Here is a 21182-nt window from a genome sequence, read left to right on the forward strand (position 1 = left end):
GTTATGTGACAAATCTGGGTGTAGCCATAGAAGGGTGGCCAAGGATGGTGAAAGATTTGGCAACCATGTGCATGCGGAGGGACTGAATAACCTGAGATAGTTTCCTGAAAAAGAAAAAGAAAATGGAAAAGAAAAGAAACACAGTGGGGAAGGGAAAAGAAGTACACCTCTATCATGATAGAGGGAGTACGTAGCATATTTGCTTTGAGAGTTCTAAAGAGATGAACTAACTATGGTAAGTAGCTATAGAAAGTCAAATTCTTGGATCAATATAAGAAAAATATTTTGTTCAAAAAATAAATTGGGTGCTTTGTGTGGTAGTGGATGTTAAGTCACTTGAGTGATGATGACATAAAGCCTGATGAGGACCTCTCAGGACTGTCATAAAAGGTACTTGTTCGAGGGGCTGACCCATGGCCAAGTGGTCAAAGTTCCACACGCTCCACTTTGGTGGCCCAGGTTTGCAGGTTTGCATCCTGGGTGTGGACTTACTCCACTCATCAGCCATACTGTGGTGGCGTCCCATATATACAAAGCGGAGGAAGACTGACACAGATGTTAGCTCAGGGCTAATCTTCCTCAAGCAAAAAAAAAGAAAAACAACAACTCAGGAAGATTGGCAATGGATGTTAACTCAGAGTGAATCTTCCTCAAAAAAACCCAAAAAAGGTACTTGTTTGAAGAGGCCTCTGCCAGGGCTAATGTGGCTGCTATCGAGGTGCCTAAATTTCCCTGCATTCCTCTTTCCTGCTCAGACACTAAGCTAAACTATATGTAACACTTAAGCATTGTGTGTGATCCAGTGTTTGTAGCTGTGCAATAAATGTTGAATTCATAAAGCAATGAATGAAAGGAAACCCTAGCTGAATCTGTACTCAACTTCTCATATTATAAGGAGACAAGAGATTTGCAGAGTTAAGACCTGCTACTTTATGCCGCTTTGGAGTTCAGAAGGGGAAGCAGCATATCAGTGACGTATATCAGGAAAAAAGAGCTTTCAGCATCGATCCTCAAAGCCAGGAGCCTGGTCCAAGTTTTAGGAGGGAAAGAAGAATTCCTCTCAATTTAGATAAACTTCTGTTTGTTTAACAGGAAAGAGAGACTAGAAAAACCAAAGCCTTAGGGGAGGGCTGCTGTCAGAGGGCGCTATAGCCATTAGGGAATATTACATGTATAATTGAGACCAGTTTTTAAGGTAGAATATTAGGTTTACGAGAAAGGACAGAATAAAAAATGAGAAATACTAAGAATATAAGGACTGCTTTTTGAGCTTTGAAATGTTAAAAAAGATAGCTTTGAATGAGGTTATCTGAATCTGTAGAATTTATATCTGCAAGCAGTATTTCTGAAGGGACCCTGGGTACTGGCAACTAATTTTTAAAGCTATCAGGTTCAAGATAAAAATGCCTTATGGTAGCTAGTAAAGCTCTTGAAGTAAGTGAATAAAAAAGAGAAGCCCAGTATGACCTAATAATGAAGATGTGCAACTACAGTTGATCAGTTGCCCAAGAACAGTAAATTCTGTGGCCATCATAGACATGCTGAGGGAAAAGAATATAAAAATGTCAGCAATATGTCAGCACTGCTTTAGCCCAAGAAGAGAGTGCGTACTGGGAGAGCATAGCTGAAGCCCACGAAAGGGAAGCGTAAACCAAAGTCCCAGTGAAAAGGAGGAGGCCTTTATAAATACTTTAACAATTGTCAAATGAGGCTAGTGTAACATCTCACGCTGGGTAACAGTAGTGGAAGGGGGTAGCCAGAGCACCAGTAGCAATAGCAGGAGCTAGAACATATAGCACCGCCCATGAGCCAGACATTGTTCTAAGCACTTCACATACACTAACTCTTTTAAGGCTCCTAACATGAGCATTAAACACTATGAAACAGTGCTGTCTGATGAAATAAACTAGGGAAACTCTAGGGAAACTGTCACTTTCCTATATCACTCAAGCAGTATTTCTGGTACATCTGTTTGACAGAGGAAAACTTTCAGGGTGCGTCTCACAGGGCTGGTGGTTCCTCGAATATTCCATTGGAGACATTAATCTAATGTATGTAAAAGGGGTTTGAAAAATATAGCGCTCTGTCAATCATTAAATTATTGAATATTGAATATCAGACAGGATTATTAGGTTTTTATCCTATACCAAATATTTTGTACAGTGTTTCAGATAAATGGTCATGTAGGTTTTTCTTGGAAATTTTCATTGGCTAGAAGTGCTCTCTCTCAGTAAGACAGTGCATTTCACTTCAGGAAAGTGACAATCTATTGAAAACACTTCATTGTATTAAGGAAATGTTTCCCTGTAACTCCCATCCATTGCCTGTCTGCCCTGACAACACAAAGTCCTCTTATAACTTCAAGTTATAAACACTTAAAAAAAAAAAGATAAAACAAGGGATGGAAAAATTTAGAGAAAAATCTAAAATTAATACTATGAGATTATAGTGGTTGGATGGCACCCCTTCCCCCAGATATGTTCACCCAGAACCTGTGAATGTGACCTTATTTGAAAAAAGCATCTTTGCAGATGTAAATTAAAGATCTCAAGATGAGACCATTCTGTATTAGCATGGGCCCTAAATCCAATGACAAGTGTCTTCCTTAGAGACGAGAAGGGCAGATGACACACAGAGGAGAAGGTCATGTGAAGACCAGGCAGAGATTCAAGCGATGCCTCTAGAAACCAAGGGACAGCAAGGATTGCCTGCAGTCACCCAAAAGCTAGGAGAGAGGCACAGAATGGATTCTCCCTTACAGCCCCCAGGAGGAGGCAACCCTGTTAACACTCTGACTTTGAACCTCTGGCCTCCAGACCTGTGACAGAGTAAATTTCTGTTGTTTCAAGACACTCCGTTTGTGGTAATTTTTACAGCAGCCCTAGGAAACTAATACTGTGAGATTAAAACAAATATTTAAGTTACCAGAATAAAATTAGAGCAAATCAAATCCAATTGCCAAGTGACCAAGGGAAAACAAAATACTTAGGATTAGACAAGGAGAACAGAAAATCAGCGTGGATGAATATGGGGATGCTGTGGTACAAGAGCAAGAAGGTAAAAACAATTAGGTGGATGCTTGACGAATTTTTAGGAAAGATAATAAATATTATCCACTATTAGACTGTAATAAAACTAATAAATAGTGGTTAAGGCATTATCAGGATGTTTCAGGAATTATCAGGAATAAGAAAGCTACATTGTTATATTAAGTAAATGTGTACAATACAAATCCTCTGAGTCTAAGTTTCTAAAACTGGCGATAATGAAGGTTATCCACCTTGTCAGACGGCTAACAGAAGAACAGGGACACATGTGGAAGGAAAGAGACCACGTCAGGAGGAGCACCTGAGGCTCTGGCTCTGGTTTTTAGTTCTTCCTGCAAGGTCATCTGTACAGTTCCAATGACCCAGGAAGCCTTTGTCAGTTTTTGAAGTGCTATAATATTTGTCACCGCACCAGAAGGAACATGCTGATCTATATTTCGTTCAACCCCCATGCCCGTCTTTCCATGCTGTTTCAAATACCAACTACGCACAGCACCTTAATATCCGCTATGTCTCCCATGGACCTTAGATTTTGACTTCACTTATTTAGCCCTTTGTGACAGCTGTTTCATGAAAGGCACCGCATAAAGTGCAATTTGAGAATGAGAAGCAAAGGAGGCTGGTTCCTAAGGGAAGATTACACCAGAAGAAATCATTAAACTTATATAAAAATAATACCGTATTCTATGTAAACTGTGAAATGAAGTGTTAATGATTCAACAAAACCCAAACCACTTTTCCTGGTGCTAAATGCCTACTGAACCACTGAGTATGCATAGGTACTAAAACTTGGTGCAAAACCAAATGTGTCACCTTCTCCTCTGTAACTGTTAGGTCTCTTCTGTTTCCCGATGGGTCAATGGTTTCACCATTTGCCAGCTGTCCAAGGCAAACACTTGTATATCATACTTGCACTACTTCTACCTCAATTCCTTTATCCAACCAATTCGACCTCCAGAATATATCCAAGTCTGCCCACTGTCCTGCTCCACGGTCGTCATTCAGCTCTTGTCCAAACCACCATCACCCCTTGCTATCTGTAATAGCTCCCTAACTCATCTCTTTTCTGCCCATGCCTCCCTCCAAGCCATGCTCACAGAGCGGCCAGTCATCTTTTAAAACAATGTAAATTAGCTCCTATCGTGTTCTGCTTATAAAGCTTCAATAAATTCCCACTGTATATATTAGAATCCACTCACTATGCTCCGAACACATTGACCTCCTTCCAATTCCCTAAACATACGAAGTTATTTCCTGTTTAAGGTCCTTTACACAAATTACTTTTTCACTGAGGCGTTTCCCTTCTCTCCACTATCCCACACCCTGCCAATCCACGTAGATCCTTTAAGTTTTGTCTGGATGTCACTTCTTCAAAATGTCCTTCCCTGACTCAACAGGTTAAAGAGGCCCTCTTGTCATACCCTTTGACCTGTGCTTTTGCGTCACAAGACTTATCAAAATTTGTGATTATTTATGCAGTTATTTGTTTGATGTTTGTTCCTATCCACCAGATTGTCTATCTTATTCACCATTACAAGTCTAGCATCTGGCACAGGGCCTGGCACATGGTAAGTGCTGAATAAATATTTGTTGACTAAAAGAGTGAATGAATGAATAAGCAAATACAATGAGGTCACAGGTAAGAAACAGATGGTTTCAAATATGACCTACACAGTACTCTACATGATCCCAAAATCACTGCCCTAAGCTGCTCCTGCACCTGGAGCAGATGAAAAAGAACACTGTCATTTCCTCCCAATTCCCTCAGACCTATTCTGCTAACACGATCATCTCCAAATTTTAAAACTTTTAATTCTGAAATAATTTAGATTTAAACAAAAGTAGCAAGAATAGTACAAAGAATTCCCATATGCTTTTCACTCAAATTCTTCAAAGGTTAAAATTTTACTGTTTCCTTTATCAATCTCTATATTTTTCCTGAACCACCTTAGAATACATTGCAGACATAACATCCTTTATCTCTAAATACTTCAGTGTGTACTTTCTAAAAACAAAGGCATTTTCTTGTCTTACATAATCACAGTACAATTATCAAAAGCAAAAATTTAACACTATTATTTAATCTAGAAACTTATTTAAAATTTGTTAATTGTCCCACACATGTCCTTTATAGCAAAAAAACAAATTGTCTTTTGGGTCCAGGATTGACTCCAGGATCACATGTTGCACATAGCAGTCATGCCTCTTCAGTCTTCTTTAATCTGAAACAATTCCTTTGTCTTTGTCTTTCAAGACATCGACATTTTTAAAGAATACAGGCTAATTATTTCTTAGAATGTCTTTCAATTTGGGTTTGTCTGATGTTTCCTGATGATTATATTTGAATAATGCATCCTGTGGGCAGGAATACCACCAAAGTGGTGTTGTGTCCTTGGAGTGCGACATTAGGGAGTACATGATATCTATTTGCCCCATTATTGGTGACGTTAACTTTGATCGCTTGATTAAGGAATTTCTGTTTTTCCTTTTGTAATTAATAAATTCTTGTGAGAAGCTACTTTGAGATTATATAAATATAATTATAACCAACATTTAAAAAAAATTAGCCAACTCTATTCTATGGTCCAATGAATTCTCCATAAATAAGAACGTGGGAAAGTGATGAAGGTCGGTTTCCGGGTCACGAGGTAGCTAATCACGCACTTTTCTTAGCGTAATGATGTAGTAACATTCTACCTTGCCTCTTTCTCTCATGTGTACAAAGACAGACACGTGGCATGCTATTTTCAGCAGAACATAATAAAATATCTAATCTCATTCCTCATTCATCAGATGAGAAAGCTGAGGCCCAGACAGGCTAAGTGACTTGCCTACGGTCAGACAGCTACTCAGTAGCAGACCTGAAAATAATTAAGTGCTCAAGTAGAGCAAGGAAGGCAAAGTCCATTCAGTGCCCTTCAAATACACAAGCCCTACGGGCACACCTGAAGCAATCTAAAGCAGGCTTGCTGTGACCATTTTTGGACAGTAATGGGATTCCTACACAGATCCACACAACAGGGCAGAACATCATGCATGGAGCCACTGCAGTTTCCAGGGAAGCACCACAGCTCACTGCTACACCTGAGTTCTCTCTTTGTTCTATTCTCTTCCTTTCTCTTTTTGTTCTTTCTTGGAAACACTAAGTCATTCTGAAGGCAAAAATAAAGTCTCCTAGCCCTGGGAAAGAGCCTTGCCAGCAATGGGCTCCTAACCTAGAAATGCTATATGCTCCTTGCCCAACACTCTGGACTCCTGTTTAATTCTAATCAATATCTTTTTGTATATATTTTTTTGCATTTGCATGAAGTAGTTCTGTCATAATCTTATCACATTTTACAAACTTGAAAAATAGTTGGTAATCTGCCCAAGACCTTTCTAACGTGGACTAATACAGAAGCAAGCAGCCTCTTCTACAATGCCCTGGGACTTTCTTTTCCAAGGTCACTATATTATTATTATTATTATTATTCTTTAAAGATTTTATTTTTCCTTTTTCTCCCCAAAGCCCCCCAGTACATAGCTGTATATTCTTCGTTGTGGGTCCTTCTAGTTGTGGCATGTGGGACGCTGCCTCAGCGTGGTGTGATGAGCAGTGCCATGTCCGCGCCCAGGATTCCAACCAACGAAACACTGGGCCGCCTGCAGCAGAGCGCGCGAACTTAACCACTCGGCCACGGGGCCAGCCCCCCAAGGTCACTATATTATTTAAGAAAAAAATAATAAATAGCAGGTTTCAGGAGTTGAAACTCCAATCTCAACCTCTACCCAGAATACATGGTGGTCCCAAGCTTTAGCTCGACTGCTCTGTTCCCTCCAAGGCCTTTTAGAAGTAATGGGGGTGTCAGCACCTTAGTCAATCCAGTATCCCAAGGTACTACTTCTTTGTAAAAGTTATTTTTGATGCTATTTAGCAGCAAAGCCAAAGCTATGAACCAGAGGTAAGGACTATAAAGACATTCTACACCATCTTTCTGTGCAGAATATGAAGCACTTCCTCCTTACCACTTCCTGATAAGCACAATATGTATAAAAAGAAGCAGTGCTTTAATTAAGGGTTAACCCTTAATCAGGACTTGGTACAAAATAAGCAAGGTATATTTAAAAAATCATAAAAGCAAAGATGTAAATTGCTATGAGTTAAAATTCAACTCTTAGAAATATAAGAAAATGCATGCTGTGTGAGAAAAATTGTTACTAGTAATAGCAGAAGTAGGAGTGGTGGAATCAGCAGTGGCTGACTTTTATTGAGTGTTTACGCCTATCGACACTATGCTAAATGCATTATATACAGCACCTCATTTAATCCTCAGAACCATCTTGGTGTTCTCATTTTACACAAAGTCAACATAAAGTAAATAAAACATTTGGATAGTATCATAAATTTGATCTAAGATTATAACCCTGCTGCACGGTAACGACTGCATAATCTGGGAGGGCAGACCATTGTGCAATTACTGCTGCCTGCCATCCTAACTCACTCGTTCACTTCTTTCTGGTCACTTTATGAGTGAGCTCTTCCCTGACCACCCTATATACAAACATCACACTCCCAAACCAGATCTGCCTGAGTCTCCTCATTAAAATATAAGCCCCATAAGGGGAGGGACTTTGTTTCCTCAACGTCTGCGTCTCAGTACTTAGAACAGTGCCTTGCCTGTTTTAGGTATGTAATGTCTATCTGTTGAAGGAACGAATAAATGAATAATTGAGGGAAAAGAACCAAACTTTAACAAAGATTAAATTTTAAATGAATGATTTGCTTTTGCTTCTCGGTTATAAAAGGGCTCCGGCGCCATAACTTGCCAGAGTCTCTTAAAAAGATTAGCATATGGAATGTTTGAACTCATGACCCTGTTTGTTTAAAATTTTCCCTGTAGCTTGCAGGGATGTTCAAAATCATTCTGTTTGCTACACTTAAAAAAAAAAAAAAAAAAAAAGGCCTATAACTCCATTCCCAGTGGCTAACCAAGTTTGAGCACTGAATACTTTGTTCAACACTAGAGACAAATTTTAAACGAGGCAAGTTCACTCATTGCTGGACAACATTCTCTGAGCACCTCCATGTGCCAAGCACAGAGAAAGTGCCTGGGAGTCACCGCAGAGTGAAATATGAGGGTCAGTGACCTTCCACTACTAAGGGACATACATCTGCTCTCCAGGATTGCCAACCTCTCCCACCTTGGCACTCTAGAGCCAAGTGAACAAGTCAAACAAACAGGAGTTTTAGCATCACTGACCTCCTTAGCAACTTTTATTATCTCCTGCTGCTGGGAAAGCAAAGTCAAACACAGCTGAAAATTATACTTTTCATGCAGGGGAAAAGTCATAACTTTGGTAGACTTTCAAGAAATTTGTAGGAAAATTGCTTTTTAAGGGAAAACTTTTATTTTTGAATAACAAAAAATATGGCCTATATGAGAATCTAAGATAATTGGGTAATATTGGGCTAAAAAATAGAAAGATAAGTTGTAATAGGTGTTTAAAGTTTCAGCATAAAGTGTGCTTTGACTGCCTTCATTGTACAAGCTCGGTCATTTATCACTGATCCCTGGAACGAGAACAGCTATTAAGTTATTCAAATAAAAAAACCCATCAGTTGGTGTGACAAATTACTTGTGTATTTACTTATATTGAAGTGTATGAAATTTTACTGATGTTGTTAAGGCCCTGAGCATTACCTCTTTCCCTTTCAATCTCTGCTTTTAAGGAAAAAAAAGTTAAAGTTATAGTACACGATGCAAATTCTGTTTTTTCAAAAACCTCTAGATACTCCCGTTTGCTTAGGCTAAAGATTCTAAGAGTAATAAAATTGTATTCATTTCTCCTCCAGAAGAGTTTTATTTAAAAAACAAGATATTAAAATAAGAGAATGAAATCACAGTTTATTCATAGCATTTTTCATCACAGTGTTGTCTTTAGATGCTATATCTACCTGCGGAAAGATTATACGACATTAAATGGTGACAAGAAAAAAGTTTTTGACTTGAACTCACACTGAAACTATAACATGCTCTTGGTTTGTGTGCTGATGTTTTGTGATTAGTCGTGGCACAGTGCTCCTGCTGAAAGAAAGTGGTTGACATACACTTCTAAATACTGGTGTCAGAAGAAACACGCTTTAGTCATTTCAAAATTCTGGAAGTAACTGAAATAGAATCATAAGCAGCTATAATCATATAATCAGACTGGGATAGATGGGAAAGCTTGTGCACCAGCCTTGCTGAAACACTATTACTCAAACAGCATTATGACCACAAACATGGAGCAGTTTAACACTCTGGCTAATATAAAAGTCGGGGAAAAGTACAGAACTTATACATTAACTAACATACCCTTTACATTTCTGACGGATTTCTGAACACAAACATGATTTTAATTTGGCACCAAGAACCACATCCAGATATGTTCATGAACCTGCTGGTCCATCTGATTCTGCCTAGCTCCAGAAAAATTTCTTGCTAAATTCATTAGCACAGTAATTGGTTCTATTTCAAAATTTGGAATGAAGACGTTTAATGTTATTGTGCCTCCAATCCTTAAGTGACAGCAAATCGTATTCTAAATTACAATACTCACAGCTGATGCCTGCTCTATGACCCCTCTGTCCAGCTGAGTGTTCTGGCTCCTTGTATGGAAACTGGAGGGTCGTATCCAAGGTTCTGAACCCTTCTTTAAGGGAATGATGCTTGTAGTACTCCACAAGTTCCTTTAGCAAAAAAGAACCAAAGATTATTTTTGATAAGGATAGTTTTGTTCTCAAATACCTGAATTCCTTGACATATGATTACATACAATATAAGAATGATCAATTTAATGCTAAGCTTTCCATAAGTATATGGAAGAGTAAGTAAATGATAATCTCCCTGCTGTCTGGATGTACCTGACACCTACCTAGTAATTGTCCTCGTTATCCAGGCCATTTGCAATGTGAGTTACCCCCTATTGTTATTCATGGATAAAGAACATCCTATTAGTCTCCAGTCAGATGTGGTAAATGAAAAGAAACCACACTAAACCTCAATTTCAGAACAGTAATTATTGTTCTTATTTATGAAATACTTGCCTTTCTAAACAAAAATAAAGGGAACAGCTGTTTGCTGAATATATAGCAATTTCTCGTTTCCTGCATTTTCTTTCAACATAGCAGAAAAACAAATTTGATCCTAAATGTATTTTTCCATGGTAAACCAAAGTTGATAAACCACAAATGCTACTTGCCATTGTTTCTGGCTTATGATGAAGTGTTAGCACCCTTCTCACAGCTCTGCATATTGTCTGGTACTTACAGAGGTCAATAATGTGGTTCTTTCTAACTTTTTTCTTACACCTGATTTGCCTTAAATACATCTAAGCCTAATATAACAACCACTCTTCATCTTTCAAAGTAAAATTTCAGGAAATTTCTTTTGAGATTGCTGGTTTGACAGATTCTGCACAAATCCGAATCCCTCTACTTTAAACGGAAATTGAATAATAATTAATTCATAGTGGAAAAATGCATATTATCATTAGATGAGTACTGTAGATATAATATTTCTTAGAAATACATGAAAGGAAAATAAAAGCAAAATCACTTTTAACCTAATTATTCAGTGCTTCCACTACAGCACCATTGTTTAGAACACTGTAAAAGCAACTCCTTTCTTCTAAAAATCTTACTGTCATCAACTCAATACCTCCAGTGGTTATGTTCAAAGTTCCCCAAACAAATTGACGGGGCCAAAAATCACCCGAAAGAAGAAAAAGAAAATCGTCAATGATTTCTTTATTAGTTATGACCAAACTCGGATGAGTTGTGGAGTGCATTGTGCGGGGAGTTCCAGTGGTCACAAAGATTATGAAGATAAGCCTCCTGCCCTCTAGGAGTTCTCACCCTTGAAAGAAAGGGAGGGAACTCCTATGGGAGTTCAAGGGCAAGAGAGAGAACTTCCTTTAGTAGGTCCAGTCGGGAGGATGAGGGAAGAGTTCATGATGGAGGCAGCTTGGCTTAAATTGAAGAACAGGTAAAATTTCAAAAACCAGGAAGGAGGGAAGTATTACTTTAAGTAGAGCAGACGGGCTGGGAACAGACATAAAGGTGATAAAGCAAAGATCACATTCATAAACTAAAAGCATAGTTTGGCTGAAGCACTGGATAAAGCAAATGGAGAGTTTTTCAACTCCCACATCTGTAAAATGGGGATAACAAACCATTTCACAGACTGTAGTAAAGAATGTATAAAGTTCCGGGTACACGTGAATGATCATAACAGCCACTACGATCCCATGTGCCAGGCCTTTTACATAGTTTCTCACAATCTTCACACAAGAACCAAGACATAGGCCTTGCACCATCGAGGCTCAAGTCCCAGTGAGGTGAATCTCACTGTTAATTGCGTAAGGTTGTATAGCTGGTGTCTGTTTCCAAAGTTTGTGCTCTTAACTACCTCATACTATTAGCAAATAGTACCTGGCAAATGTCAATACACAAAAAGGGAGGCAGCAAAAGGGAAGGAGCATTTGCTAAGTGTCCATGATGTAGGAACTTTGTTTCCTTAGACGTAAGATGCTAGAGTTTTAAACACACATCTACAACTTTAAAAATAAATATTTCTTCCATCCTTTCTTCCTTCTTTGGTCCCAGATTATGGGGGTCCTTGATGAATCAAAGGAATTTGGAATCTGACCAACTTCAAACTCAAAATACAAGATAGAAGTTTATATCCTCAAAATGGCTCCAACGATCAGAACACAGCATTTGTAGTATAGTGATTTTTAACATGGTTTGTGAAGGCAAAGTCTGGAGTTAAATTCTACTTAAAGACCAATATTACTATTTAATTTTTTTTAAATAAAAGGCAAAATTTTGTAAGGTCCCTCAAGAACTGTTCACATGTATATTTTGTGTTGCTGATGAAAATATCAGAGTTCTTTACTTAGTCTTATTATTTAAACTGAGTAAAATGTATTCTTTTCTTTAGCAAAAATATGACAATAAACGTGAAAGTAATTACAAGCCAATAACTTCGGACTTCAATGTAATTTTGTTATAGGCAATACGAATTTTATGCATTATATTATGAATAGGCATGAATTAAATTTAATGTGAAGTTGGCTAGAAACCACAGAATTATCATACTGAAAAGGACTTTGTGATCATTTAATACCTACCCACCTCCAAATGTTATGGGAGAAAAATGACTTTTCCAAGGCCTAAGGTCATGTGGCTTGGTAAGCTGCAAAATACACTTTTATCACTTCAACACGCATGGAAGGTATTTGAGTTCCATTTTTACACTCTTATGAGAGTAAGTCTTCCTACATGTTTCTAACTGGATAGAATTAAATAGTGCCACCATGGATCTTTTCCAATTTATGTCTTTACGCTTTCTGTATTTTAGTCTAATCCACCCCTGCTTTAGCAGTCATTGACCTTCAGGTACTACAAGTAAATAAGAAGACTCTAAACAAAAGAAATCGCTAAGCTTTCCTTATCTCACACGGACACAGCAGTGTCAACAATTCAAGTCTCTGAAAAATAATGAGTGAGAGCCAGTCATTCCAATTACCAAGGAAACAGGCAATGGAGATGATTTATAAACAGCATTTGGACATGGATTGTCTGGCATACACGAAAATTAGAAGAAAATTAATGCCTTGTAATCTGGATATAGAAATTCATTTAGAATTTGAATTTAATGACTAAGAAACACAAAGATTTTGATTAACCAAGCTATTGGGAGCCAAGGGAAAAAGGTTAGGTCATAACCCCCTATGGCTAATCTTCTCTTTGAGAAACTGACTAATTTAAAACAACTTCTGGAGTTTGCTTGTGTTTTACATCCCTTCCAAATTAAAATTTAATTCCAGGCCCTAATGAATTTCAGAAGTAGAAAAATATAACTTTACCACCCATAATGGGAGGATACTGAACTATTCTTGAGAAACAACTCAAATCCACAGACCACTATGTACTCACACTGGGAACTGTGTTATTTGACACCAGCATGATAAAAGGTAACTCCTGGAAGTTGTATGATGCATGTTTAGAGAAGCCACTACATTGTCAGAGTGAAGGCAAAGATGCCTATTAACCCTCTATCTCCTTCCAAAGGGGCTGCTTACTGAAATAGAAGCCATGCCTTCCCACAAGTACCCATGTGGCATTTCCCAGCTTGGGTTGGAAGGACAGCACTACTGTGAGGTTCTTGGTACAAATGGATTTACTAATTTGAAAGCTTTTTTTAGAACCATGGAGTCTTTTTTGAATTCTGCACAAACACAATGATTTCACATAGTTTGGAGTCCATATAAATTTCTTCAACAAAGGAACAGGAACAAAGAGGGTGGGGAGCTCCAGACTAGTTCAACCATCTCTTCAGCAATTTTTACAGTTATTTGCTAAACCTGACAGTAGTATTTTTCTAAGACTGAGATTTTTCAGCTCCTTGTCTTTCTTTGTTTTTTACAGTTATATCCTTGTACTAATGTTTTTAGTTTCATTGTAGTTCGCTATGAATTCTTAATTCCCTCCCTTTAACCTACTGTGCGACATGCTTCCTTACAAAAGATCCCCAGATGTGGAGGAAAAAAACAGACGCATGTGTCTCCAGCACTGGCATTCTGATATTTTACACCTGCTGTATAAGGGGAGCTTATTTTAACTCTGTGACAACTACTTTTAATTCCCCTTCCAGAACATCACTGCAGAAACTTTCACTGCTCTCTGATACAAATTATTTGAATTCTGGATCTCTACTGTTTTGACTATAATCATAGCTTTATATGCAGATAGCAACTCAAGGATCTACGTCTGTTAATCCAGGTCACAAGGTATTTACTGGCTTTTCACATCTAACCTTAGCTTCTGAAGAACTTTCTTGAGTTAAACCCAGGTGACATAAAGCTGAATTGATTGGCCCTTTCCCAGTGACTATTCCTTTCATCCTCTTTGCTTGTCTCCTCTGATGGGAGTTCCTTTTGTTACTCTCAAAGTCGGCAAGGCTGGCAGTCATCTTTGGCCCTACAGCATTTTTTTTTAAGTCTCATATTAGCTATGATACCATGGAGCAACCTCATTACCATCCACGGAAGTTCTGCAGGTGAAAGCTCCAGCTGGTGTGTCTGGAAGTGAAGTGGAGACCCCCCATGCATGCTTTTATCATGTCTCAGCTAGGGCTGCCATTCATTATTTGTGCATCCACTTGCCACCTCCTTCCTAGGTTTTCATTTTAGGAAGAATCTCCTCGGGTCCAGTTCTCTCTGTGCACAGCCTGCTTGTTCAAACAGAATGTAAGACACCGCCAGCAGGGAGGATGCCTGGATCTTGGTTACCAGTTGGACAGAGTTTACATTTTCCAGGACATGACCTTGCTGCCCATCCTTGGCTTTTGAATTGGGAATGTGATATTTATGTCCAGAGAAGTTTTCTTACTTTTTTTTCAACTCGAGATACTTCAATTTCTTTAAAACACTACTCCCTGTCTTGAGGCAGTTCTAAATTTTTAGATAAGGCTATCAAGCTGGCCTATTTTGTAAGGTGCTCTTACATTCAGTTTTAACTTTAATGTTAACATCTGCAAAGTGCTTTGAGATGTTTTCCGGAAGGATGTAGGATGTATCATTTGATTGATGGTTCAATCAATGAGTGGTCCTTCTCAATGTTACTCAAAGCACTTAGAGGAGTGCTACAAATGCATCTGATATCTACATCCAAATTCTTCATTATCTCAAGAAACTCTCTCAAACTTGACAAACAGACTTGAGGCTGCTTTTGAGGAAATACGAACTTTTTCTTTAGTGTTGACAATGCTCATATCATGACATATATGCACTGTTTATATGGTATATACATAATATTCTTATAGACCAGCAAAATTAAGTTGTAACTTTTAAAATTGTAGGAATTAATAAAATAATCTTTGTTCATTTGAAGCAACTTGGTAACAACATACTATTTCAATTTAAATATAAAATTCCTAGGAAATAGCAATTGTTGGGTGGTAAAAATATTACCTTGTTAATGTTACATTGTTCAAGGCAATGAAGGAGAGCCATAGCACAGATAATTTAAGATAGCAGAAAATACAAAAAGCTTTTCCATCTGACATTTTATTGCATTTTGTAGGAAATTAACCTAAATATGAGAGGTATTTTGTCAATTACAACTTTCTACATTATAATTTAAAATACCCTCCTCTGCCTGAATTAAGAGTTGGAGGCAGAAGCAATAAGAGGAGAAAAGAGACGCACACTAAAAATTTGGGGTGTGTCATTCAAACACAAGGCAAAACTCACAAAAAATAACTGAAAGTTAATTGTATGTGAATTTGTCTATTACTCTAAGAGTCATAAAGAGTGTAGGTTCTGAAATATTATCTAAAACTTGCAAACCTAATTTATAATGAAAAATACAACTAGGGCAATATAAAACAATTGGAGTTCTTCGAATTTTCAGGATTCTGCTGCAAAATTATAGTATGATTCTCTTTAAACAACTTTTTAGTGAGCAAAATTTCCAAGAAACTATAGAATTAAACTGACCTTTCCAATAAGAGAAAAATAAGGACCAAAGATTGAAAAGAACCAATCAATGCTTACCATTAAACTTTTAAATTTTCTATTTTCCGCAATGTGAAAAAAGCCATCTCGTGTTAAAATCTTGATGTGCTTTGCTTCATTATTGTACCTGTGGGCAATGAATCACTTATGAATATAAATGTGTTTTTAATCAGTAGAAATCAATAATTACCAGAGGGCATGCCCCAATAACGTTATAGGAATTAATTCTGAAGACAAAATATATACCTATGCCAATACACTGGTGACAGCTAATTAACAAAATATATTTACTAGATTGAAGATATAACCAATATTTGAAGTGAAAAGGGGGGGTTAGATTTGACCAATCATTATGCCCAATTTATTTTGTAAGTTCAGTTTGAGAATACAGATAAACAAAAATAAAACAAAATCCAGTAATTTATACTCTTAAAATTTACTAGAAACATACACACATCAAGTCACCAAAATGTTACAACAGAAATCTAATTATGCCAATTAGCAGCCTATAACACTTAATACTGTTTTTCTAACACATATTTTCAAGTATTAATGAACTGCCTGGATAGATGCATTATTTCCACTGCAATTAGAACACTGGTTTTCAGCTTCAGTGTTATACATGTCAGATGGTCTACAAAATTATGAAAACAGGAAATCTATTTCTGTAAAAGTACTTGTCCTACTTACTTAATGCTAATTGCATATTCTCCTGATTCTTTGGTCCTGTGCCTCACAAGGTAAGTACTATTTACCCTGTTAATAAGTTCAGTCTCTGCCTGCAATCTTTCCATTGCTCCAGCATACCTGTAAGAAACAATGACACAGAAAATTTGGGTAATGTACCTGGAAGAGAACAGAGGCTAAAAATAAGTATTTATCAGGATTTTAATTCAGTGGCGGATTTAAACCGTTTTTACTTCTACACTAATTACATAGCTTCAAAAAAATGCAGAAAAAAGTCCTTTAATTCATCCAAACACAAATGCTCTACAAAGCTAACGACGGTAAAGTGAACAATGCCTAATATACAGTAAGCACCCAGAAAATATTTATCAAATAAATAAATGGGACAAATAGAGGAATCAGTAGGTATTGGGTTAGAAAGAGAGTTGTAGTGAGCTTAGGGACAAGAATTGGAAAATGACTTGTAGGGAGGGACTGCCCTGCATAAGATACACACACATACATACACACACATACACCCTGCCCCCCACAAAACTTCACCTTTTCTATGTACACTATGAAATGAAATCTCCTCTGAGCATCTTTTTAAGAAAACTCCAGGAACAATTTAAATTATGTTTTAAAAATTATTTTTTCAACATAAGATTAATTCTTCCAGTCCACAATTTTGAAAACCAATTTTTCAAAGAAATTAGCAGCAGTGAGTAAAATATATTTTTAAAAGATAGACATTTTTCAAAACCAGAATGCAGTTCTTCCTAAACTATGTTGGCCTTAAACATACCCAAATTCCATAACACTAACAATGATAATACAAGGCCCAAATGCAATGTTACAAGATTCTTTAGTAACTCTCCACATCACATATAGGCTTCGCATCTACCAGCAAAATACATCAGAGATTTGGGGCAACAGAAGTTAAGGGAAAAAAATTTATGTTTAGACAGGGTCTCTCAAAGCTATTTATGAATTAATATTCCAGAAAATTCTCTGATTCACTTGTAGACTCATGCAACTCAGTGTAAATACCCACCTGTAATCTACACTAAATACTTATTTAAAATATACACAGAAAGCATTCAACAAAAGTTTGTTGAAAGAGGACATGTGAGGTCTCCCCCAAGATAGAAGAGCCAGGGTCATTTTATACAGATGGCACCTTGAGTTAAAAGCACAGTTATGATAACCCATGAACTATTAGCACCTGGTATGATCTGACTCACAACTTCCTCTTCAATCTTCTCTCTTACAACCCCCTTTTGCACTAGTCTCTAGACTTCGTCAGGTCCAGGAACTCACCAAGCTTCTTTTGATCTTAAAGTCTTTTCATAGACTGAGTTCTTGTTTGGAAAACACTCACCCTCCATCAACACACATTCCTTCTCTTTACTCAGATTTAGAGAGAGGCCTTCTCTGACCATCCCCTCTAAAGAATGTCGTCCTGAGTCTCGCACTCTCTACTCCACTACTCTCATTACAGTATCCCTATTTTTCTTCATGGAACTTATCACAATTAGCATGTAGTATATGAATTTTATCAAAGTAACATACAAACATAGTTTTAAAAAGTCAACTTGTACTATAATAATTATAACAAAAAAGCAGCGTTACCCCATCTTCTACCCCAAGTCCCATTTCAAGTATTTTATCTATTTTTTTCTTATTTCTACTTGCATATTTCTAAATAACATGATTAACCTACAATTACTTAATTTATCAATTTTAGATGTCAGGGAGGAAAATCATTTTTCCTCACTTACGCACATTCCTCTATAGTGCTGCTCCTCGCTCTTCTTTCTGTAACCTCTACAAAGCAAGCCACTGTCTGGCCCAGTTTTGTCATGTTGTCACATTCAAAGAAAACTTGACATACAAAAAACAACTCCTCAAGTTCTTGTTTGCTTAAGCTTCTTTGTCTCTATCACAAATTCTTTCCAAATTCTCCAAGAGAACTATAAACCCCTCAGTAATACATTTTTCAACACCAGGAACTGTACCTGTTCATTTTTTTCTGTGGAGACATGTATTTCTCCTGAGCCCTCCACCTTCTTGGTCCAATCAATCCTCCTTGCTCTCTAAGCCTGCTGAATTACTGTAGTCCAGGGACGTCCCTTTGCTCCCAGTTCCTGGATTCTGCCTCTCCCTCTTTCTTGATTTACTAGCTCATCCTTCAGCTTTCTACAAATGGATACGTGGGATATAATACCCGGAAGGCCTCACGTCTATGAAAATATTTTTTTACTTAATAATACATAATTCAGAACTTGGGTGGGTATATAATTCTAGGTGAGAAATTATTTTGCCTCTCACACTTTAAGTCATTGCTCCATTGTCTTCTAACTTCCAATTCAAGGCCATTTTGATTTCTGATTCTTTGTATGTAGTCTACTTTTGTTTTTTCGCCCTAGAAACTTTCAGATTCTTTCTGTATTCCCTATATTGCAAAATTTCATGATAAAGTGCCTTTTGGTTATGTGCTATACTTTTTAGTTCATTAATGTCCTGGGCTCTCAGTATCATCTCTGCTTCAGAGCCATATATCCTTCAGTTCTAAGAAATGTCTGTATTATTCTTTTGATAATTGCTGCTCTCAGTTTTTCTCTTTCCAGAGTTCCTACTAGTTGAATGCTGTACTTCTTGGGTTGACTGTCTAATTTCCCTATCTTTTCCCCTGTTTTATCTATCTCTTTGATTTTCTGGAAGATTTGCTCCATTTTATTTTCTAACTTCTCTATTCAATACTTAATCTAGAAGAGCTCTCTCTTGTTTTCTGATCATCCTTTAATAAAACATCCAGCTCACTTCCATGGATGCATTATCATCTCTTAATTTTGAGAATAAAAACTAAAGGCTTACAAAAAAACCTTTCTTTTGGGGCTGGCCCCATGGCCGAGTGGTTAAGTTCGTGTGCTCTGCTGCAGGCGGCCCAGTGTTTCGTTAGTTCGAATCCTGGGCGCGGACATAGCACTGCTCATCAGACCACGCTGAGGCAGCGTCCCACATGCCACAACCAGAAGAACCCACAACGAAGAATACACAACTATGTACCGGGGGGCTTTGGGGAGAAAAAGGAAAAAATAAAATCTTTAAAAAAAAAAATCTTTCTTTTGCTCATTTTAATGTCTGTTATTTTCTTCAAGTTTATTTTTCCATTTTATTTGTTCTCTAGTTCAAGGTTTTTCTCAAATGTCTGGTTACTCTTTGTTGTCTGTTCATATTTAAGAGGGAGGCATCCAAGAACTGACTGGAATCTTTGGTGTGTGGGCACCAAAGTAGGCCCGTGGGTAGAAACCTGATCATTTAGCAAGAACCTGATGGTGGGGCTGGATAACACCCAAATGTTAGGATTTTAGCTTTTTTACTCTGAGTCTATTCGGTTTCTTTAGAGAAAATGGTCCAAATTCCTGTCTAGATGCAAGGATACAGTAGTCTGTATGTATGAGACCTAGCTGTCACAGTACTGGAATTCAGCTATACAAAGGAACTGGAGATCAGTGTCATTCGATACATGGACTTTTCTTAATTTGACTTCTCTGTGTTCAGTGGGGCATCTCCCCTAATCTCTTCTGGGTGAGGTCTTTCCAAGTCCAGGCCCTATATGGCTCAAATTTCCCACATAATATACCTACTAACTCCAGTGTCTCCTCCTAAGGTAGGAAAAGGTAAGTTGCCTGACTGCTTGGAGGATGCGGGAGGGACCTCAGCATCCGTCTCATGTTCTTCATACAGATTTTCAGATAGTTCCTCAGTTTTCAGCCCTATGCCTCATCCCTGCCTTCCTGACACCCCAACATATAGATTGTTGAAGACAGTCATCATGATTTTTTGTTATATTTCATAGTCTGTATAAGAGACAAAGTTTATATAATGAGAACTTGTTTTTAAATGTGGAAATAATGAAAGGACAATACAGTTGGTGATATTCAACTTCTCGATGACTTGGGAAGCAAGTCATCATTTGGCATAATTTTCTCTAAACAGTTTAGTATTTCTAAAAGTGAAGGTTCTGTCTTCTGGTATAGGTGATCACTTTGTTCCCTAGCAGAAGGCAATTCACATGAAACTGCCTGCTTAGTGTGAATAAATTGTCCAAGTTGCTCAAGGAAAAAAAAGTAATTTTAAAATTCTGCTATGAAATATCTTTATTTCTTCCTATTTTCAAGGTTTTTCCCTCATCAGAACATCTTGATTTTTTATCATTAGGAACAATACTACTCTAACCATTCATGTTTTCAATAGAATTTTACATATTGGCAAGGGTGCATTTTAAAACAAAGAATTTAAAAGCTAATCTCCAGTGCCCTGAATGGTTCCCAGGTACCTTACCAGTTTATTTCATAAAATCCATGTCGTTTGTGGCATTAGCATTTATCTCTAAAATCATTACCCTTATAACTATTATGCCTAGTTACATGAAAAATGGTAAAAGAAAAGAAAAGGAAGCTAATCATCATACTCATGATTTTCCCAGTTCTTGATGTTTTGCAGTTTGATTATGCACGCTATTAGCTCTAGTCTCAAAATTTAATTCCTGTCAGGATTATGATTTTTAATTCCATCGAAACTAAGATTTCAGATTTGTCCTAAACCAGGCAAAGATTCTATTACAAATCTGCCACAATTTCTTCAGCAAGCTCAGTGCTGAAGCCCAGGGAGGGATGCGAGACAGCAGACAGTGACTGCAGAGGGCAGACGTGACTGCTGAGGGAGGGCAAGGGGGCTGAGGAGGAGAAGAATCCCATAGTTTGGACAATGTGTTCCTTCAGTAACCTGGCATTTTCCATGCTTTGGTTATATATCAGAAAATAATCAGGATATTTAAAAAATATCAGACAACCTATGTGTTACCTATACTTGCAAACTGAACTAGTACTATATTCTTTCAGAATATCTCATTTATATACA

At 37.4% G+C, this 21182-nt stretch overlaps 1 protein-coding gene across 2 annotated transcripts in view; it reads right to left on the bottom strand.

Annotated features, from left to right (window-relative positions):
* VAV3 (vav guanine nucleotide exchange factor 3) overlaps positions 1–21182 on the bottom strand; it is a 349793-nt gene that overhangs the window by 13801 nt on the left and 314810 nt on the right. For both annotated transcript variants that reach the window (XM_070486950.1, XM_070486951.1), the window contains 3 exons: positions 16281–16397; positions 15630–15717; positions 9627–9756 (listed from right to left, as the gene is read on the bottom strand). In XM_070486950.1, coding sequence (XP_070343051.1) covers positions 9627–9756; positions 15630–15717; positions 16281–16397 — 335 coding nt within the window. The remainder of the gene's footprint in view (positions 1–9626; positions 9757–15629; positions 15718–16280; positions 16398–21182) is intronic.

This window comes from Equus asinus, chromosome 16, assembly GCF_041296235.1.
Source record: "Equus asinus isolate D_3611 breed Donkey chromosome 16, EquAss-T2T_v2, whole genome shotgun sequence".
Taxonomy (NCBI): domain Eukaryota; kingdom Metazoa; phylum Chordata; class Mammalia; order Perissodactyla; family Equidae; genus Equus; species Equus asinus.